Source organism: Bos mutus, chromosome 19, assembly GCF_027580195.1.
Source record: "Bos mutus isolate GX-2022 chromosome 19, NWIPB_WYAK_1.1, whole genome shotgun sequence".
NCBI lineage: Eukaryota > Metazoa > Chordata > Mammalia > Artiodactyla > Bovidae > Bos > Bos mutus.
Genome location: NC_091635.1, coordinates 37,634,437 through 37,656,842, shown reverse-complemented (window position 1 = coordinate 37,656,842; position 22,406 = coordinate 37,634,437). Strand labels below are relative to the sequence as shown.

General features: G+C 59.4%; 1 protein-coding gene across 9 annotated transcripts in view; it reads left to right on the top strand.

The window, feature by feature from the left end:
- BAIAP2 (BAR/IMD domain containing adaptor protein 2) overlaps window positions 1–22,406 on the top strand; it is a 63,580-nt gene that overhangs the window by 19,444 nt on the left and 21,730 nt on the right. For all 9 annotated transcript variants that reach the window (XR_011468023.1, XR_011468022.1, XR_011468020.1 and 6 more), the window contains exons 4-6: window positions 18,268–18,329; window positions 18,821–18,892; window positions 19,475–19,612. Coding sequence is in view for 5 of the 9 variants with exons in the window: in XM_005907645.3 (XP_005907707.1) it covers window positions 18,268–18,329; window positions 18,821–18,892; window positions 19,475–19,612 (272 nt within the window). In the remaining 4 variants the exon portion in view is untranslated. The remainder of the gene's footprint in view (window positions 1–18,267; window positions 18,330–18,820; window positions 18,893–19,474; window positions 19,613–22,406) is intronic.

The following is a 22,406-nucleotide window of genomic DNA, read 5'->3' as shown; positions in this document are numbered from 1 at the left end:
TGTTGTAGCGTGTGTCAGCTCTACTCTTTATGGCTGAATAAGATTCCCTTGTCCACACAAGGGAATGTCATTCCATTCCCCAGCTGATGCACATCAGGGCTGTTTCCACATTTTGACCAGTTTCAATGCTGTTGGTGTCAGCAGTCGACACAAACGTCTGTGTGGACACTTCATGTATCCCTGGAAGGGGAACTGCTGAGTCACACGGTTGGGGTTGAATTTTTATTAAAGCAGCACACACCCGGGTTTAAAAACAAGTCCCCCGCCCCCCACACGCCTGAGGCCCACTTCCCAGCCGTGCGTGTTCTCTGCCTGTGTTTGCTTCCATACGTGTAAACAGGCAAGTTTGTGCTGTTTCTTCTGTTTAATTTTGGACATTTTTAAATGAATCTTTCTAGAGGATTTGGATTTAGCATTTTTATGTTGCTTCTCTCTCCCCACCCAAGAGAACAATGACGACTTTTGCTTTAATCAGTGCCCAATATAGCCTTTGTACGGTGCTGGCGGGAATCCTCAGCTCAGAACAGTCAGCTCACAGCACAGCGGACAGCAGGTCTGAAATGGAAGCGTGATGAGACAGACGTGAGCGCACATGTGCCCAGGTAGCGCACACCTGCCCAGGTAGCGATCAGCCCTGGAGAACACCTCCTGCCTCTCTCACTCCAAGCCCACCCCATTCCAGACAACCACTGCCGTGCGTTCTGCCCTGAGACTTGGCGCGCATTTGCTGGAGTCTCTCTAAATTGACTCGCGAAGGGTGTGCTGTGCTCTCTGTTTGGCTTCTTTTATCTCATGATTGTTTTGAAAGTCATCCCAGTGTGACACATACCTCCAGACCATCCTGCCTTCACGACGAGTAGTTTCCGCTGTGTGGACATGCCCTATTGTTTATATGTTCTTCTGCTGATGGACATTTGGCTTGTTTCCAGTTTGGGGCATTTCCGCATCCGCATTTCTCTAATGAACTAATGATGTCGGGCATCTTTTCATGTGCTGTATGCTGTTTATCTTTGGTGAAGTGTCTCTTCAGGTCTTTGTCCCCTTTTTTTGGTTGGGTTTTTGTCTTCTGATTGAGTTGTGAAAGTTCTCTCTGTATTCTAGGTAGAAGTGCTCTGTCAGATACACACTTTGCAAATATTGTCTCCCAGACTCATTGGCCTTTCATTTTTGTCACAGTGGTTTTAGAACAGAAATGTTTAGTTTTAATGAAGTCCAGTTGAGTGATATTTTTTTTTTCCCTGAACTGTGGTCCATAGGTTTTCATTACTATTTTGACAGCTTTGTTTTTCCTAGAGGTAATAATTGCCTGCCTTGATTTGCATAGTTGTCAGTTTGCTATCATGAACTCAGTCCCAAACCCGAGACTGCACTCTGGGGTTCCTCCCAGCTGGCGGTGGTCCCGTTAACCTGGCTGCTTCTCCCCATCTTAGAACCTGCCTCCTGAAGCCCCGCACCCCCCCGGGCCAGTGGCTGGGCTGTGCATGCATGGGACACCCTTCTCCCACCTGGGACTGTATTTTCTGCATCCTGGGTCCTGTCTTACTCCCTCAATTAGGGCGACCATCCTTCTTTTTAGTGGTTCCTCAGCAGGAAAAGGGGAAACATATTTCTGAACGCATGTCTGTCTATAGATGTTTCTGTCTCACGCTGATGGCTTAGAATTCCAGGTGGAAGTTCACACCCCTCAGAGTTGGAAGGCATCGCTTCCTTTCTTCTGATTCCCGGTGTTGCTGTCCTCAGTGCCTTGGTGGCTTTTTTTTTTTTTTTTCACGTGAGTTTTCTGTTTTTCCTCTCCTGGAAGCTTTTGAGGTCCTTATCCTTGGGTAGGTGCTGTGAAATTTCCAGACATCGGCTCCAGTGTGTATGTTGAGGGAGGGCCCCAGGGGGCCTGGAGAACGAAGCATCCCAAGGGTGGAGGAGGCATGCGGCCTCCTGGGGCCACGGGAGGGATAACGGGCCGGAGTTAAGCTGCAGCCCCGACCTGAGGACAGCGAGGGCACCGGGACGGGTGGAGGCAGGAGCAAGGGTACGTCCACCAGTGCAGGGTGGACGAGCAGGAGGCATCCTGGGAGAAGCGGGAAAGCCTGGAGCCAAGGAGGGGAGCAAGGCTGAGGGTGGCGTGGGGCTTCGCCCTTGGGACTCCGGGTTTGTGCAGCCTGCTTGTCTCTGCGCTGGGATCCACCTGTTGGCAGCAGCAGGCGCTGCACTTTCACGGCTGAGGAATATTCCATGAACGTGTGACGAACACCGTGTGTTTCTTGGTCCTTTCGTTCAGCGCCCAGCTTATTCCCTGGAATGGCGGGTGGAGGGGTTGCCGCTCTGAACGAGCCAGTCCTTGGGACCGTCATGCCAACCAAGCCCACCACAGGTGACCTCTACACAGTTCCACAACAGCCACGTCCTGGGTCTCTCCTTCCTGGCCTTGCCGTCCTCCCACATGACCCATGTGATGATGCACAGTGCTCCCATCTGAGTGAGGCTGGGCACCGCTGCCTTCTCCTCCTGTGCCCCTGTGCCCTCCTCTGGGTGGGCGAGTCCTGCCCTGAAGGCCACCCCACTCCCAGGTGCCAAGGCAGCAGCTCTGGTCCACCTGGCTCCTGAACGGGAGAGGAAGACCAACCCAGGGCCAGCCTCTTGGACACAGCAGAAGGACAGTTCGCACCTGGTTACAGCTCGGGGTGTGCTGGGCACCATGTACCAGGGGTGGGCGATCCAGCCCAGGGGGTGCCTACACTGGGGCTGCCCTGCAGTGACCTACTGAGAAAGCCAAGGACTCCAGGTCCTTCTGCGCTGCTTGCTTCTGCTCCTTGCTTGAAGACTCTGGTAGAAATGGTAGAGATTTTCAAATTTGGGACCTTTGCTCGTGGCTGTAATGTGGCAGGGATGGGGTACGCTAGTGCATTTTGGCCACTGTCCGACAGTGAAACTGTCGCTTAGGAAACATTCTCTTGGCAGCTCCTTGGTCCCATTGGCTCTGCCTATGGCCCTGGGCATCTGCATGAGCTCCCCCTCCCCCAGTGCTGATCAGGACCCCAGGGAGGGGGACCTCTGCTGATGGCCGAATGATCCTGAATCTTGGACGTTCATCGACAGGCTGTTTGGTCTGGCACGTGGCCCATGTTTATAGATGTCTATAACATTTAAAGAGAACTTATATTCCCTGACTATTCTCTGATTCTGGGTGCAAGGTTCCTAACTGTTCAGATCTTCAGTAATTCCACTTCCTAATTAGTAAGTAAAAGAGGTGTCCCTCTTACTCCCTGGGATGGTGGGCTCCTTGGTTTCTCTGTGTGGTTTTTGTGTTACTCAGCGCGTAAATTGCGAGTTGCACGCAGTCGCGTTTTCCTGATGAGCTGAACTTTGTGAGGGGACCCCTGTCCCCACCAGTCCTGTTTTCAGTCTGTTTTGTTTCATGCCGAGTTCATTTTCCTCCGCCCTTCCTGTCTGCAACCCTGGGGAAAAGCTCAGTTTCTGACCACGTTCTTCTCAACAGACCTTCCTCCCCTGGGTGGGAGGGAAGAGGTGTGGAACCTCTGCTTTCCCAGGGACGAACCAGAGCCCACAAGGGGCGAGTGCCTCCGGGGAAGCGGCGCTCCAGCCGAGCTGTGGTGGCGGCCTGGAGGGAGCTCTGTTCACACTGGCGGCATCCCGGGCTGGGCGCTGGGTTCCTGACCAGAAACATCATCTTGACGGGGCTTTGTCTGCCTTCTCATGGCCCGCTTCCCGCCGGGGTTCCTCTGGGTGTGGCCCCTGGCGGCTGTGGGGTCAGGGATTGCCAACCAAGCAGTGGCAGACACCCTGGCCACTCCCCGGTCACCCTCCTTCTCAATCCCTGCCCCGTTCTTCCGGTTCTTCCTGCCTTTTCTTTCCCACGAAGGGCAGGAGCCCTTTTCTTTCCCACGTAGGGCTCAGGCTCTGCTCCCGGGGCTGGCAGCCTGCTAAGATGGTGTGGGATTCAGCCATGCCGACCCTGAGTGGACCGAACCCCCTCATCTTCCTGCAAGCCCTGTGCCCTGTCCTTCCTGCGTAGAGTAAGGATCTTGAGCAGCCCAGTGCCCCCAACACTTCCATCGCAGTGTACTCCCTGGAGCTGGACCTCTCATTGCCGGGGCAGAGGCTTCCGCTGTGCAATCTCCTGCTGTAAGCAAGGCTGAGGCCCGTGGAGGTCAGAGGTCAGAGCCCAGTCCCTGTGCTGCAGCCGAGCAGCGGGCAGCTGTCCCTTTGTTCCCCTTCCCTGTGGAGAGCGAGTGGCTGCTCCACCTTTGGTCCAACGGCCGGGAAGGTGGTCTGAGGCTGCAACCGCAGACCTCACAACGGAGACGGCCTCTCATCCTCGCTCCGCTCGGCTCTGGATCGGCTTTGATAGGCAGGCGGCTTAGCCAGGGTGCCAGGACAGCCACCTTTCCCATCGCCTCACCTCCCTCTTGTCCCCCGCTGGCAGCCACCCACACTTTCAGTCGGCATGTCCCTGGACTGCCACCCTCCCTGCTCTGTCCGGGCATGCCCAGGACCTCCCGCGGCGGGGGATGACGTCTTTGATCTGTGTACTTGGGTCCAAGACCCCATCTGCTCCCTCTCCTCATGGCTTTCGGCAGCTCAGGGCGGAAGGCGTATGCTGTCTGGGTTCAAGGCTCTAAACCAGTCCCCGGTGTGTGCAAACCTGTGCCTTCCCCAGGCCAGGGAGCCAAGAGGGTGACCCCAATCATGGCACTCCGTGGAGGCTCACGCTCCAAGTTCATAGACCACGAATTTGCGGCGTTGCTGAGATCTAAGAGTAAAAACATTCATTTCTCCTGCTTCTCCATCTGCCTGGAGGCTGCAGGGTAGAGGGGGCAGGCATCCCCTTGCTGGTCCCACCCCTCCAACACGGGCGGCCTGAGATGCCAGCGTGGTGGGGAGACTGAGGCAGAGCGCGGGTCTGTGCTCCGGTGTGGGCTCGGGGAGGTCAGGTCTCCGGGTCAACTCCTTTAGCCCTGGAGGTGGCCAGTGCAGGAGCCATCCCACCCTAGGTACTGTCGGCAGTGCCGTTTCCCCTCCAGGCTCTCCCACTGCCTTTAAGTAACAGGGCGCCTCAATCATGTCAAAGCAGAGAGAGCAGGTGGGGACCCCCCAGTGCCTGTCCCCTGCTGGCAGAGACCAGGTATGGCGTCTCACCCGTGCCCTGTGACTACTGCCCTGGGGTGAGCACAGTGGCCCCTCCTCACTTCTCCACCCAGCCTCCGTGCGAGCTGTCCCTAAGCCCTGCTGCAAGCGCAGGTCCCCCAGTCCAGGCAGTGGGCAGGCTGGCCTCCGGGCCCTCTGTTCCACCCTCACGTCCACTTGTGCAGAATCAGCGTCTGTCCTGCTTGCTGGTTTCTTCCCCAGTGTTGGCTCCTGGGGGTGCCACTGCGGATCGTGATCTGGTTCTTTGTGCAGGCGAGGCCGCCGTCCCATCCCCCTGACAGCCATGCCACCATGTACAGTAGCCCCCAGGGAGCTGGCACACCTGAGCACGTCCTGCCCACTGGGCAGCCGTCTGCAGCCAGGCCCCTGGCTCTGCTCCCCAAAGCAACTGTGCAGAGTGGGGCCGAGCCCAGCATGGGCGGGAGTGGGACGTGGAGGCCAGGGTCCCCGTGCGCCCGGGCTCTGGGCACAGGGTGCACACGTGGGCAGGTGGCTCAGCTGCTCTGTGCTGGAATCGTTCATGTGAGACGGGCTCAGCTAGCTCCTCTGGCTGTGCAGGAGGCTAAAGTGACACCCCCCACAAGCACTCTAGGCTTTCCTGGCCGTCAGTGCTGACATGAGGCCGTCATTTGCAGCAAAGGGCCCAGCCTGCCCGGAGCCCTGTTTCCTCAGCGTGTGGCTGAGTTTCACAGCGGACCCATCCGTCCAGAGCCACTGTCTGGGCCTGTGCTCAGAGCCTCAGCCTGGCCATCTTGTCCGTCTGTGCAGCTGAAGGCCAGCGACTGAGCAGCTGTTTTGTTTGGCCCTCACCATCTCCTGAGGCCTCTGTTGTGTTCTCTGCCTTTGAAGAGCCCGCTTGTTTGTGAACCCAGGCATGTTCATGCTTGCAGGCGCCCTGAGTACCCAGATCTGTCCTGATGCCCAGGAGAGGGCAGGAGCTCCCTGCTGGGCGGGGCCTCAGGGCGGGAGGCGGCTCCCCTGCCCCTGAAACTGGGCCAGGTTTGGTAGTGAGTCACTGGATTAAGGTGTGGTCTGAGCACTCCTCTGAGTGTTTGGCTGCTGTCCATGCCTGGCTGCCCGAGTGAAGAACAGAGGGAGGCCATCCCATGCCACCTTTGGAGACTTGCCCTGTGGGACCCAGCTACCTCTTCTGGTTCCTGCCGATGCCGCCGACTTGCCCACAACTGCCTCATGCTTAGCAGCGTGAGGTGGCCAGTCCCTGCGCGTGGGTCATTGCAGTGCAGGGGCCACATGGCTCCAAGGACCTTCTCGACTGTTGCCGGGTGATTCCGTTCACAGAGATGGTTCTCAGATGGCACCACAGGCCATCCACAGGCTGGGAGCTGCCCGCCAGGTTGGCTCCTGTGCCCTCCGGGAGGCTGTCAGGCTACGTCATGGTCCCTTCCACGTCAGGCAGAGCCGGCCACACCTGGCCGGGGAGCCCGAATGTGTCCCAGCCTCCCCTGCAGATGGCTGACAGTCTGTCACGTCCACCTGCTGTCAGACCCTAACAGCAGGACCTGACTGTGCCTGCTGGACCCTCCTGACAAGACGCCGCTCGGAGGACTTATTAGACCCCACAGTGGGAGCTGTGTTCATTTCACATCCCTGAGGGTCCCCACTCGGGACCGTGTCACCCCACACTATGGTCCCATGCTGGCCACAGGCCTCTGTGCAGGACGGCGTCCCCAGGCCATCCTGGAGTGGACTTCTCACCTGCATCCTGCCTTCACCTCCCCTTCACAGCTGAAACGCCACAGCACATGGAGGAGCTGTCCCTTAGCTCCCAGGAGGAGTGGCTGGCACACAGACAATCACTGGAGCCCCAGGACCAGGGTCTCTGCTCTCTTAGCCTCCTTCAGGCCTCTTGACACCAGGCAGGACTTTGGCGGCCTCTCTGTCTCCGAGTTTGGCTTTGTGTGGATGCTAGACAGATCAGAGGGGCTGAGCAGGGATGGGGAGCTGCAGTCTGAGGGGTCCCCCTCAGGGCCCCCTGGACTCGCATACCTGGTGTCAAGGGCTGGGGGCTCCAGTGTATCCACTTTGCCCGCCCTGGTGAGAGCCTTATGGGGCTGGCTCAAGCCTGTGTCGGGAGGGATTAACAACATCTTAATTGGATCTGCCTGTTCTCGGTGGCTTTGGCTGTAGCAGGAGAGATGGCTCAGCATGTTTTCAAGCTTCCTTGGTGTCCGAGGGCCCCCTCTGGGGTGGGGACATCCACAGGGAACAGCAGTGCGTGGCTGGGTCTTCTCCTGAGGGCGGGCAGGGGACCCCAGGCCCTCTGACCTGGTTCCTGGGGGTCCTGCTGGGGAGGAGGGGAAGGGGGCCCTCAGCCGTGTTCATGCTGGTGGTGATGAGGGAGGGGCTGATGGGGTCTGTGAAGACCGGGCCTGAGCCTAGTTCCTGCCGAGGGGGGACGTGTGGCCTCTCGGGTCTGCAGCCGAAGGCTTACTGAGGTGCGGCAGCATGCCCACGAAGGCTCTCCCGGCCTGGCCAGTCTGACTCGAGGACCAGCGTGTCTGGAGGGTGCTGGGGGCCCCCAGTCCTGCGACCCCACCATGTCTCCTGCTGAATTGAGGTACCTCCCGCAGTGTGCACTCAGTGTCTGCAGTGCCCCACCCCCACCCCTGCAGGTGAGAGTGAGGAGGAAGTGGCCCTTTGTTGATCCTTTGTTGACCTGGTACAAGCAGGGTCTGCCTGGACTGAGGGGAGAGGACACCAGGTTCACCTGAAGTCCCTGCCTCCCTGTCGCCCAGGCTCAACCCATGTGCTCCACAGCCCCCTATCATCCAGTTCCTTGAAGCAATACCCCCAGCTGGCCTGAGTGGCCACCCTGAGAACCCCCAGTGTGATCGTGGATGCCTGAGAGCATGTGAATCGGCCAGGGATGCATCCAAATGTATATCTGGTTCTGGGAGGAGTTGGGTGGGGCCTGAGCTTCTGAGATCCAAGCCGACTACCAGAGTGGCCAATGCCAGTCCAGGACCTGACCCAGTGCAGGTAGGGTGGAGGCCAGCCCGGACAGTTGGGCCATGTGTGGTTGGCACCTCGTTCCACAACACCCAGGTGCCAGGGTGTCCAGCTGTGAACACAGCACTGACCTCAAGGAGCCATCTGGTCTTGCTCCGCTTCAGAGCGGCAGTCAGGGAGGGTCACTGTCCGCTATCATCACCATGGTAACAGCCATCGATTTTTGTCCTGGTTACCCCTCTGGCCACCTGCCATTTTTTGCCATTTTGTAGGCAGGAGAAGAACACTGCTTCTCCCAGGGAGGAGCTGGAGGCTTTAAGGCCAGCAGGGAGGATGGGAGGTTGGTGGCTGATACCAGAGGGGTACCCCAGTGCTGTCTAAGCTCCGCGTCCCATCCTGGTGGCTCCCACAGTCGGCGCGACATCCCCGCAGCCCCTTGGCTGTCTGTCTTCCTGGAACGAGAGCTCTATATTCGTGCCTTGTTCAGGCGTATGCTAATTAGCGCTCAGAGGCGCCTTTCCGCTCTGGAAGCCACCAGAATAATTGAGCATTATGGAAATTTGCTTTAGAAAGCTTCAGGAGGCGGTGGGTGCTCCCAGCCAAGTTTGAGCAGCTGACCCCTTGGCTCAGAGCCCCTTGGCCACCAGCAGGGGCCTCGAGCTCCAGCTCCTCCTGGAATGACAGATCTTCAAGAAACGAGTGTTTTGGCCCCTCAGTGGCTGCCAGTGGCCCGAAGGAACACCGTGATCACTCGGCAGTGATGGTGCATCCTGCTCGCCGGGTTGAAGTCCGGCTTTGGGAGGACAGGGCTGGAGGTCTGGTCCCCAAGGAGGGTTGGAGGCCTTCTCTGAGCCTCGAGCACCATCTGGGGCTGCTGAGGACAACTCCGGCATGGGGCTCTGCCTGGGAAGAGGTAGGGAACACCAACAACCCTGCCCATCCCACCGGAGCGCACACACAAGTTAGGTTCGTGGTTGCAGTCACGGCCGTGCAGTCTCGGTCTCGCCTCTGGCTGGGGTGCTCGTGTCCTGGGGTGGCACAGCTTGACGTCTACTGGGGCAGAGAGCAGGTTACAGGACTGGCCTCCTGGGCTCCGGTGGCTCAGGGAGCCCTTAGGGACCCACGAGGGCAGGGACTCTGCGCTGGACATTCCCGTCTTTCCCACGTGTTCAGATCCGTCCTAGAAGCCTCATGTGCTGGGAGTGCCCGGTCTGGTCTGGGGTCACTGGACATTGCCCAGGTCCAGGCAGCTGGGGATCCGGGTTCTCATCAGCGTCTGTCATATTTGTAACGCTACTGAAGATACCCACTTTCTTGTCACATCAGCTCCCCTGAACTCCAACACTGTGCCTTCCCAGGAGCCCCCCACCCTGTGCTCTTGTCCACAGGGCTTTATGCAAGGCTTGTCTCATGACCAGGTCAGAGATGGGCACAGCCCTCTTTCAGTGAGAAGGACACGGGTATGGGGTAGGGTGGTGAGGAAGAGAGAATACAGTTGGGACCCCTGCCCCAGCCAGACATGGTCACCAGGGAAGAAGGGCATAGGCTGGAGAGAAAAGGGCACCACAGGTGGGTGGTTCCCTCCTGCCTGCTGGGGCTGGGCTCCACAGAAGGACGTCCTGTCTTGGTGCCCAGTTCCTGAAGCACTGCACCTGCCATCCTCCCGCTTAAAGAAGGAGGGTGTGGTGGGACCTCTGACGTCTAGATGGATGGCACCCAGATGCTTGGCTGTCGAGGTCACTATTGCTGACGGGGGCAGGTACTTGCCCGGCCCCTTCTCTGGGGCAGGGACTGCTGTGAGCTTTGCCAGTCCAGTCCCCCAATCAAGAGACCTGTGGTCTCACTGATTCAATCCTGGGATGGGGTACAAACGTGTACACATAACTGATGAGACAGGTCAGCCCGGGCCTGGAGCCCTTTTCCTGGGATGCCCGGACTGTTGGAACCTGTCGCCCCCATGATGGACATCTCCCAGCTGGTGGACACACACCAGGGTGGAGTCTGGTCTGTGCTCTGGGGGGTGGTCCCGCTGTGTGGCAGTGGGTCCTTGGGGAGGCCCCTCCATAGGTGGTTATTGGACTCCCGCCCCACCCCCCAGCCAGGGCTCAGCCCACCTGTGTCTTCCAGAGATGGGAACTGCCCTCTGTGGCCTCCCCACCCCGGGGCCCAGCCTTCTCCTCCTCCTCACGTAAATCAGGTTTTAGAAGTTCACTGGGTTGCCCCCTGGACACTGACATTGGAGGCGTTGCTCTCCTGTGACGGTCACAGTGTTATGGAGAGGGGACTGGCCCTCCATGCATTGTGCCCAGCCTTGGGGTCTGGCATCCAGGTCTTTACCCTCTTCATCCCATGCTGTCGCTAACCTTTGCTGGGGGTCAGCTCAGGCCACTGGCCGTCTCCATGGGAGCCAGCGCGAAGCTGGTTTCCTCAGGCCTGTGTTGCTTTGGCAAAAAAAAGTGTTCTTTTTTAAGCCTAAGTGGGTGAGAACTCAAATCCTTCCTGAAATCCTGTCTTCACTCCTTTGGGATAAGGAGCCTAGTGTTGTGGCCTGGGAGGGGCCCTCAAGTGGAGTCTGCCCCCTCGGCACACAGAGGGGGAGTGGAGCTGCCAAGGTCTGCTAGATGCCGGCCTTTGAACTGCCAGACCCTGGGGACAGGGCCACCCTCCCACCATCCTGGCTTGTTCCCAGTCTTCCAGATCCACACTCCCCCTCAGCTTCTTGTCGTTTGCAGATTATAAGAACATGTATTTTTTTTTTTGGAAAAAAGAAAAGCAGCTTGAGTCTTTAAAAATGTCAGCGTTGTCAGAGATGCAAGTGGAGAGGACTCTTCTGGATTTAAGAGGCTGAAGACTCTGACTCCCGGAGGAGAGATAAGAATTCTGGTGCCGCTGGAGGTTAATTCCTCGTAACCCCTGATTTAGCCTGTTTATGACTGACTTGTTCCAGATGCTCACAGAGCAGCATTAGATAAACAGAACGCTGATTTATTGAGAGAAAGACCTGAGGAGCTGGGTGTGTGGTCCCGGGTTGGGGAGTAGCTCTCAGGCGGGGCGCCATCAGGGCCCCTGCACATCGGGGCTCCAGGCCCCGCGATGCAGGCGCTGACGGAAGAGGGTCTGTGTCAGTGGCCGCCCTCCCTGGGTCAGGATGGCCGCGGGCCAGTGCACACGAGTCATGATCTCCAGCTGTAGAAGCTGACGTGCTGGCCACACCACGATGCTCACTACTGTCTTGGATGGTTCAGCCAAAAAATGTGTGCACGGTACATAACATGCGTGTGTTGGGAAGAGAGCTGGGGAGCCTGGTGAAGGGTGAGTGGGTACCTGCTTCACTATTTTTGCGGCTTTGGGGAGGTTTGGAGGGTGGGGCTGGGAGAAGTGTGTTCTGTCTTCTCAGCGCTGATGAGGACAGATTGACGGTCACACTGATCACAGGGCTGTGGGTGGAACCTGTGGGTGTGGCTACAGAACTGGCCTCCGTTCAAGTCCCCAAAGGGTCAGCATTCAGTGCCCTGAGGGACTGCCTGATGTCTCGTGGAGATCGCGTGGGAGGCAGGGCTGCACCCGGGCTGACCTCAGGCTTAAGAATCAGTGAGATGAGCCTCCCTGCCAAGCTCCACCCCGCCATCTCTGGGTTGTCCAGGGCCACAGGCCTCCTTTGTTCTCCTGGCCCGCAGGCGGCTCTCCTTCCTGACCTGCCTGGCCCACTTGCCCTTAACTCCACCCCATTCCTCACCGGCCCACGGTTTGTCCTCCTCTCCTGAGAAGGAGCATGGCCACCACGGAGGCAGGGCCTCTGGTTAACTCTCACCTGCAGCGGCACCTGCACGGAGCATGTGCTCACAAAACAACTGTCAGAGGGGTAAGTAAGATGAAGGTGAGCAAGTGCCCCAGGCTGCGAGCAGGTCACCTTCGTCACAGTAGCAACTCCCACATCAAGACACCAGCCTGCAGTTTCTAGAGTCTGTGCCTTTTAAAACTCTGGTACATGTAACTTTCTCTAGTCTCCTGGACTCTTTTATCTTTTCCCAAAGATCCCAATTTGGGGAAACACTTGAATGTTTCTGAGATCTGAGATATCAGTGGTGGATCGTACATCCCTGAACACATGTAAAGTGAGTGAAGACATCTCACTCCTGACTCTTGCCGCTCCTCCTGTATCACAGTGGGGCCCTGCCCTTTGGGCGGCTAGACCTGGCCTGGAGCTCCAAGCGAGCGGCTCCAGCCCCTGGCCTCCTGTGGGCCTTGGTCCTGCTCACGCCGCTCTGCTCAGGGTCTGCCCCGCTGCCGTCCTCCCGGGTGTGGGGCCTTCCCACACCGGGGCCCCCTTTTCCTCAGCCGTGCCCTCACCTTCCCGCACATGCCCACACTGCCTCTGTGCTGGCGGGGTCTCTAGGTTCTGCCTTCTCCTCCCCTTGGTGGGTGCCTTTGGGCCCCAGGCACTGGCCAACACTCACCCTGGCCGATGCCGGGCCCTTCCACCTTGTCCTTATCCTGAGGTTCTTGCCAGGGGCTGTGCACCATTCTTAAGAATCTGTTGGGAATTTTTTTGTATCAGTGGTAAAATAGAAGCAGAGCGACAGCCCTGGTGCTTTCCCTGGCTCACGATCCCTGGGTTTGGTAGAAGCCAGCTCCTACTAGGGGGCCAGTGGGGGCAAAGTCTCCCCTGGGGCAGCCCCCCACCCTCCTGGCTGAGCTCTGAAGCAACAGGGATGCTGAGTCACCCCGACTTGCTGGAGAGGCAAGCTCCTCGTTGTGGAATCAATTCCTATTAGTATCTGCAGCCTCGTCTTCCCAGGAGATTTGGACGAGCCTGGAGCAGGGAGCAGGCCCTGCAGAGGTGGCAGTGGGTGCCTGGGAGGGGCGCTGGCTGTGGAGGAACCTCGGAGGGCCTGGCAGCGCTGAGGCTCCAGCCCCTGACGTGGTCACGGTGCTGGCCAGAGGCCCCCTGTTTACTCAGCTCCCCAGCATCCCCCCAGGATCTGCTGGCTGGTGGACTTTCTTTCTCTAAGAAGATGGGAAAAACCTCAAAAATCGTGTTGTGAAGATTGTTTACAAACAGAATTTAGAGTTGTTATAAAACTGCTTCCTAAAGAGAGAGCTGATTGTCACAGCAGCAGTGTTTGTAACAGCCTGAAAGTGGAAACACCCAAATGTCCACCGGCGGACATCAGTGGATGACTAGGTAAAGTGTGACCCCTTCCCTGGAATGTCATCCGACTAGGGAGGGAATGAAGCCCTGACACACTGCCGCCGGTGAGCCTCAAAAACCAAAAACACGCTCGGCGAGGGAGCTAGACACAAAGGTCTGCATCATGGGATCCCGTTGATAGGAGACACCCTGAGCAGGGAGATCCGTATAGACACTAGATGAGTGGTTGCCCAAGCCTGGAGGGAAAGGGGAGTGACCTCTGATGGGGACAGGTTTCTGGAGTGACGAGAACCTTCTGGAATTAGGAGCGGCGGTTGCTCAACCTTGTGACTGCCCTTGAGGACAGAGTGGCCTGTTGGGGGCCCCAGAGGCCGGGCTCTCCAGCCCTCCCTGTCCAGCCACCCTGGCTCCAGGGTTGTGTCCCTGTTGGGGGCCATGTCCCTACTAAGAGGCTAGACCAGTTCTTTGTGCGTCGTCACCCAGGACAAGGCCACCACCCTGGGGGACAAGGGCCCTGCCTGGCTCCCAAGGCCACCGCCCTGCCTCTTTTCAGGGGCCCACACACCATCTGCAGGATGCTTGGGCTCCCCAGCCCCAGGTGTCCAGAGCAAAGTCGATGGCGACTGTCCTGACATTGTCCTGGCCTAGTTGCACCACCCGCCAGACTGTGATGGAGGGAAAGGTGGTGACCGGCACATCGGCACATCGCCTGTGTCTGTGCGGAAGCACTGCCCCAGCCCCCGCCTTCCCCTGGGGGCAGGGAGCTGCCGTGTGTACCGGATTCCACGCTTAACCAAAGCCGGGAGGCGGGTGTTTGATGAGGTTACCGGGAGTACCAGGAATTTTTAAACTGAGAGCTGAAGGGCGTGCAGCCGGAGGTGACTCACCGCTGACCTGGTGGCCTCCTCGCAGGGTAAACACAGGGTGGCAGGGCCGAGGAGGGCGTCGCCCAATTCTCAGGTGCCTGTGTGTGTTTCTCATGTGGTTCTGTCCCGGTGAAGCCCCGTGGCACCTGTGTGTGCCCTTCTCCTGTCTCTGCTCCCAAAGGGCCACTCTCGAACCCTCCTCAGTGCCAGGGTGGTCTGCCCACCGCCCCCTCTGCAGCACCCGGGGGCCTGGCCACCTGCCCACTGCCCCCTGTGTTCACACGTCTTGGGACCCTGGCAGGCCCACCAGCTGGTGGCACTTGAGCTGGTTACCCTGCTCGCCCACTGTTTGCTCTGGTGAGGCCAGGTCTGAGCTGCTACCTTAAACCTGGTTTTTTGAGTTTAGGACCCACCTGCACTGTAGACCCGGACCTGGATTCCCAAACAGGCCTTGTTCAAAGCCCACGGCCCCCTCTTCCCTGGGCGGGGTGGGCCTGCGAAGGTGTGCCCCCTCGTGCTGTCCTTTGAGCTCGGAGAAGCGGGGAGGCACACGGAACCCAGGGACGGGATGAGGCTCTGGCTGGCCCCCTGGCACCAAGGACCTTCACTAGCCCACCTCCCAGGACCCGGAAGGACCTTGGGTTAAAAAGGACCAGTGATTGTTCACGCCGACGCCTGAGGCTCCCAGCTTTCCTGGGGAGCTGAGTTCGGGGCAGAGCCTCATCTCGGGGCGGGGTGACCATCTCCTTCCTGCAGCTGGCCCAGTGCCCCCATGGTGCTTCGGGTCCACCGCCCAGTGGCTCGCACATGCTCACACCACCACCTTGCAGACGTGTCACGGGACTTACTGCAGTGGCTTGTAAAACACACTGTGTAAGTTCCCCGTGTGGACCGGCTTGTGTAACCACTGGCTTTTAGCTCAGAGCCCTGTGCCTGTTCCCTGCATGCACCCCCGGGGACTGGTGGGGTCTCTGGCCAGCAGAGGCGATGGGGTGCGTCCCAGTACATTGATGGAGCCTGGGGTGCAGGGGCCAGAATCCTCGAGAATCTACGCATACTCTTCTAGGCAACAAAAATTCCTTTTTTAAAGGATTTGCTGTTTGTTGTTGTTTTTGCCATTTTTCAAATGATCTTGAATTAGTTGTGTACGGCCTTTTAAGGAAATAACGTGTTTTCAGTTTGACCTGGATGTTAACTTACGATTCTGGGGCCACGAGTACGGCCCACAACGCCACTTACTGTGTTATTCATGCACTTCGTGGCACTTGAGAGAGCCCTTGGGGCCCGAGGGTGACCTGTGGGTTCAGACTTAGGTGCGCACCATTCTTGACACAGGACAGTGTCCCCACAGATCTGGGGGATCGTCACCCCGCTCGGGAGCTGCAGGTCTGTGCCAGGCGGGTCAGGGTGGCGGCAGCCTGGCATTGTCCCCTGGGCTGCCTGCTTCTGTTTGTCTCAGTGGTTCCTTTTCAGCCAAGGACAGGGACCAGGAACCTTCTGTCCCCTGTTGTCCTTGGCCAGGCCCCTGGGATCGGGGTGGAGAAGTGGATCAGGGCTAGGAGAGGGTGAGTAAGACTTGAACAGTATCCTGCTGGGGCAGGTCGACCTCAGCTCAGCCCTGGGCGCGTGGTTGACCATCAACCATGCTGACCACGAGTGGCCACGGTGGAGGCGGGGCCTCCTCGTCCCCAGGCGCCGCCCCTCCCTGTTTCCCTGCGCCAGACAGCACCGTCAGGCACAAGGTCAGGCTGCTCTTTGGACCCTGAGGGAAGTGACTTCCAGGGACTCTTGGTCCCAAATGGGTGTCCCCCGTACCCTGGTCCCAGAGCTGGCATCCTGGTGGCTCAGTAACGTTTATCATCTTGGGTTGGGGGTCATGTCCCGGGAGCTCCGGAGTCTGCCCCTGTTGTGGCGTCTCCCCGCCCCGTCCTCTCATCGCCCGCTCGTGGGTGAGCGTGGTCCTGGAGGCAGACCCTGTGTGGCCAAGCCCTGGTCCCTCTGGTCACTTAGCTTCCTGGAGCCGCGTGTCTACGGGAACATAGCCCTGGGGTGCTGCTGGGAGAGAGAAGGGAGCCGGAGGCTCACGCACACAGCCACAAGTGTGCCCATTCCACACCCACGTGCAACATGGCCACACACGCTCACACCCACTCTCTCTGCATTCATGCAGGCACTCACTCCCATACACACCCTGTGTACCCACATGCACACGCCTTTCCCCACTCACACCCACACAGACACTGCGTTCACACCCACGTGCTCACTCACGCTCACATGCTGTGGTATGGGCCCTGCCCGCGAGCACCCTTCACGGCCTCAGGCTGGGTCTGGGCGTCTTCCTCTCTCCACAGCAGCCGTGCACGGCCTGCTGCCTTTGGTGCCAGCCTGGGGTCTGTGTTTCCTCACGTATCGCCTGGGAGGGGGTCTCCTCTCCACTGGCACAGGCGGCAGGCTGGATGTTCAGCCCAGGGCCTGGTGAACCCCAGCCACGTGTGATCCGAACCCATGACCGAGGGGACCTGCCAACATGCTTGTATCTCCTCTTTTGGCTGCACCTCACGGCTTGCAGGATCTTAGTTCCCAGACCAGGGATTGAACCTGTGCCCTCAACAGTAAAATCGCCATGTCCTAACCACTAGACCACCAGGAAAATCACCCCCCAACCATGTCGCCTGATGGGGACGTGTGGTTGGCTTTGCGGGGCCTGTTCCCTAGCACACGACAGCTCCTCCCAGCCGCCAGATGACCTTCAGAGGAGCTCTCGTCTTTTCCTCCTCCCTCAATAGACATCCATATGTCCAAGGCGAAGCCAGTCTTTTGGGAACTCAGTCCAGCAGCACACTGAGAGTGAGAACTCAGAATTCAGACAGGAGGCAGGGCTCCAGAGCCTGCAGGGTGGAAGTGGGCACCGCAGCCATCTAACAGCCCACTGACCTTGGGCAGCCTGCCCCAAGGATTGGTGGAGTCTGACCACATGTGGTCAGTGGTCACCATGCCCTGTGGTCATCAGGGCTGAGAGCAGCTGGCGGAATGGCCTGATGACCAGGAGGAGCTGGCCTCCCCCAAACCCCACTTTGTTTCTGGGAGGGATCACCTGCATGCCATCCATGTGACCTTGGAGGGCAGACAGCGTTGTCCCTTTAGGGCAGGAGGCACAGGAACTGTTCTGCTTTCTAGCAAGCCTCTTGGAGACCAGGGGTGCTCCTCATGGCTGCCCCCCACCAAAGAATTCTCTGGATCATGTGAGCCCTGAGTGGCCTGGCCACGAGGGGAGGGACATCCTGGTGTAGGCAGCACCTCCGGGACAGTTAGTCAGCAGATCCCGAGGGCAGGGACAGGCCTTCCTCCATATGGCCACAGTGCGTGGTCAGCGCCTGTTTAGCAAATACTTGCCAGTGGAATGAATGCAGCCCACACTGCCCGTTCCAGACCCACTCTCTGCAGGGGAGGAAGTGAGCCATTTGTCCACGGAGGTCCTTTGTGCTGACTTGGTGGGTGTGGGCGGTGGCCCTGAGGGTCACTGGAGGCAGTTGTTGTGTGTGCCCCAGCTCGGAGCTTCTATACCACGGCGTTGATTTGGGGTGCTGGATGTTGGAGCTCTGCTGACCATAGCATGTCTTGGGCCATGGGGTCCTTCCCTCCACAGTCGCCCCACCTTCCACACTATGTCCCAGGACACACGGGCTGCTCGTCAAGGCTGCCGCCTCTGCCTGGGCCTGAGGTGGTTGGGGCAGTGGTAGTTGGCGCCTACGAGTGAGAGTAGATGCCGGTGCTCGTGGGATAGCAGGCAGGGTTGAAACCTGCAAAAGTAGGGCCTCTCATCTGACCTCTACCGTGAACCTCGGCTCCGATGCAGACACCCGCAAGCCCCCAGAGACACCAAGCAACTGTGCGTCCTTGTTCTAGAATTTCCCATCTCTCTGGGTGGCATCACCTGGAGAGGCACCCCTCCGCCTGCCCCCAGCGCACCCCTGCCCGCCTTCCGGTCCCTAGACCACAGCAACCCCAGTGCCCAGCCCACCGGTGCGTGCTCCCCGACTGTGGAGGGGTAATGGGGCAGTGATCCTGAGACTCTCGCTTCCCTTCTGCTTTTCTCTCCTGCCATCTGCCTTCCAGGGGACGTTCTCTTCCAGATGGCCGAAGTCCACAGGCAGATTCAGAATCAGCTGGAAGAAATGGTGAGTTGTAGCCTCCCAGGGAGGCCCGGGGAGGGAGGGGCAGCTGCAGGTGGGCTGGCGCTGTCGGAGGAAAGTGGAGGAGGTGAGCATGTGCCTCGCCGTGCGTCCCCTAGGGAGGCGTGTGCTGCTCTGGGTCACACTCGGGTCTGGGGCATACCCAGGGCCCAAGACAGAAGTCACATATGAAGGAGGTGACCATCGTGGGGCCTAGGGGTATACAGAAGGACCTGGGAGAGCAGGGCACAGGCCAGATGGGGTCTTACACTCAGCTGGCCACGAAGGCCAGGCTCCAGTTCAGCAGTCTCTCCCGGGGCCGCCTGTTTCCATGGGGCCACCAGGGTCATTGGCTCACAGGTCAGACAGGCTCCTCTCTCCCATGGGGGTACCCAGCGTCCTGGGCACCCTTGTCGTGGTGACCGGCCCCCTCTCCTAGGTGGCTCCCTCCCTCGGGGCGTACATCAGAGCTGACCTCTGTTTTCTCTCGGTACCAGCTGAAGTCTTTTCACAATGAGCTGCTCACACAGCTGGAGCAGAAGGTGGAGCTGGACTCCAGGTACCTGAGTGTAAGTAGCCCACCCGTTCCTGCTGGTCCACCTGCCCTGCTTGGGCTTTGTGTGCACACTTCTTCAGTCCAAGGGGTTTCCAGCTTCCTGTGAGCTCTGCATCCTGTAGTTTCCCGCAGCTCCTCTGACATTTCGTGCCCCTTTGAGACCAAACGTGACCCCTTGGTGGACTCCTGCATCAGATGCCCCACACGCCCTGGTCCTCTGCCCCTGCCTCTCAGCTGCTTTAGTAAAAACGATGATGTGCAGTGGCCATCGTGTGGAACCTGCACGAGCTCCTCTGACCTGCTGTCACGAGTTTCCTTGTCCTGTCCCCTCCCCCAGGTTGACCGGAAGGGCGAGGGGCCTGGACTCCCGGTGCTCATTACACGAATTCACACCCTTCCCGCCCCGGGGTGGAAGAGGGAGGCCCAGCTGGCGGTCCTAGCCCTGATCTTTATCTCCAGGGTGCGCAGAGCTGAGGCCTCAGGTTTGCAGCCGCGCAAGTCCTGCCATCCACGAGCTTGGGCCTCCGTGGCCCTGTGGAGAGCGGGAGGGGCACGCTGGCTCACTGCCCACATTGTCTTGGCACTCGTTTCTCAGGCTGCCCTGAAGAAATACCAGACGGAGCAGAGGAGCAAAGGTGACGCGCTGGACAAGTGCCAAGCTGAGCTGAAGAAACTCCGCAAAAAGAGCCAAGGGAGCAAAAACCCCCAGAAGTACTCGGACAAGGAGCTGCAGGTAGGACCCGGCTGCACGTGCCGGGCGCTCTGCCTGCAGGGACACGCCGGAGGGCTCGGGCCCCTGTTATGGTGTCAGGACTCTCGGTCCTTTCAGAGAGCAGTGAAGGACAGGCCCTCCTGATGGATCAGACCCAGGCTCCACTCTCCTAGGGGATTTCCGGTGGGGGTGCCCCACGTCCCAGAGCTGGCAGCCCTGTCCTGCAGCCTCGGTGGGTGCCATGGCTCTCTGCCAAAGGAGCAGAACCCACAGGGAACCTTCCTGCCTCAGAGAGAGACCTCAGACCGCTACTCCGATTGACTCACAAATGCCCACGCCCAGCGTGGGCTCAGAGCCTCCATCAGGCAGACACTGGCCCGTTCAGCATCTCAGGGGCCCTGCGGTGTGAGGCAGATGGTGCTACAGGACACAGGAGGGGCAGCCCTGGTTGCAGACATTGTGTGCTGGGGTGGGGGCAAGGAATTAGGACAGTGTGGCCTGTGACAGGCATGGCCCCGATACACCTGACTCACCAGAACCCCGCCGCCAGTTGACATACATCGGGCCCAGACGCTGTTCTCCAAGGTCGTGCGTCCGAGGAGGAGAAACAGGACAGCCACCCCCCCCAACCCGGTCAGCAGTGGAAGCGCTTCCTGGGCACAAGCATGGGGTGACCGCTGGGGTGGACCCCTCCGCTCCTAAAGCCCTGCTCTTCCTGCCGGCCATCAGGGCAGCAAGTCTGGTGGCACCACATACACCATCGGGGCCTCCCTGCATGGCATGCCCCCTGGTGCCGACACCACTGCCCTCAAGCACCTCTGGAGCCCTCCGGGGCCACGAGGCTGCTCCTGGCCACTTGAGTAAGGCGTGGACAAGCAGGCCCCCTGCTCCCCCGGAGCGGCCCGGCCTCTGTGCCTTCTGCGCCTGGGGCTCCTGGTGGAGAGGATGGGCAGGGGACGACAGCTAAGTACCGCAACCCACCATGTGGGAAGCAGCCACGCCTGCAGGGGAGTGGGCTTCTGCAGCCCCTTCCTCATGAGTTTCTCACGGAGTTGCAGTAATAACCCAGCTCCAGCCTTTCTGTAGCATCTTTCACTTTCCCAAACCCATCCCCACCCCTCTTCTCCACCTGCCCCTTAGTCTCCTGAGGGTGCTATTGCAGTGTTAATAGCCTGGGTTATTCCACTCAGGGGCGGGGTAGGGCTGTGTTCCACCCTGTCCCTCCCAGCGTCCAGCACAGGCTGCTCACGTGGTGACAGGCAGTACGTGACCTTGTTCCAGTTATCTTCTAAGGGCGGGAAGCAGAGCGGCAGTCCGAGGAGTGTTTCTTGTTCCCTGGTGACGCTGAACCTGAGAGGCCAGGCTGGGGGTCGTCAGAGTCCCTCACCCCATGTCTGTGCGGCAGGGGGCAGGCGCTTGGTGTGCTCTGAGCCGGTGGAAGGTACACCAGCTGCCCGTCTCGTGGACAGTTCTGGTCTACCTGGTGGCCTGTGGGGATGCCCAACCCACTCGGGCATCTGAGGGCCCCTCAGCACCTGGGGCTGTTCTTTCTGATCCTTGGAACCCTTGCGGACCTGGCCCAGGAGCCAGGCTCTGATGTCTGCTTTGAGGGGCTGGGAGGGCCCTGGGACCTTCTGGTGTGATAGCCCTTCCCTCCCCACCATTTCCCCGGGAGGAGTGCCCGGCTGGCAGGGCAGGCGTGCTGAGTTGGCCCAGCCCTTCGCCTTGGCCAAGGTCCTGCGAGTCACAGAAAGCGGCTCATTAAAGACTCTTACTGAGGGAGGGCAGGACTCTGCTCTCCCCGTCTCTGTTTTTTAGAACGCCCCTCCACCTGCAGTGCTCCCACACAGGCCACCCAGTAGCAGATCAGCCGTGGGGGCAGCTCCATCCATCCAGACTGTAGTTCATGGCCCGGCCCTGGAGAGCCCGGCCTCACCTGGACCGCAGTGACCCGGCCGCTAGACGTGCCTGCTGCAAGCGGGTGTACTTGTGCACTGTCACCGAGTGGGGGTGGGTTCCGGACTGTGGACCCCTGGAGGTGGGGAAGGACCCCAGGCACTGGCGACCCCCTGCTCCCTCGGAGCCTCTGTGAGTCCCAGAGTCTCTGGCACCCTGGGGACCTTCACCAGGGTCTGGGCCATGTGTGGCCCAGTGGGCAGTATGTGCAGGTAGGGGTGATCCCGAGCCCCATGGCTGGCACAGGGCCCCCACCTGGGCATCTCCGAGCCACAGCCTGGGCTGACCTGAGCTGTGACACCCCTTGGCAGAGGAGATGGGACACCCAGACTGATGGAGTCTTGTGGCTCTGGTGTCCATCTGTGGGTGTGCGCCCAGGGCTCCCACAGGCAGGTGGCTCAGTGCTCCTGAGACAGGTGGGCTTGCCCGGGGCAATCCCTGGGGTCACCTGTGAGCCTTCTGGAGCCCCTGGCCCACTTGTTCCGCTTCTGACTAGAGCTCAGTGTGGACAGGACACTCACCAGGGAGGGTAGAGAGGCTTCTGGGCACCTGCCAGGCACAGGTCAGCCCTTGGAGCAGCCACATGCCTCCCCAAGGCGCCTCTGCTGCCGAGCGGCCCGTCTGCACTGAGCACTGAGGTGGGGCTGTACCCGCGGGTCACGCTCCACGGGTGGTGCCAGGGGAGACTGACCGCCAGTCAGCCTGTGACGGGTTCCCCGTGACGGGGACTGGGTCAGAGCCGGCCATCTTCAGGAACTGCTGGTAATTGAGACTGTGTTTTGGGATTTCCATGAAGAGAACTGATTTTAGGTCAGGAATTAGGCACTTAGAGGCATTTGGGGCGCAAATTAGGACGCGG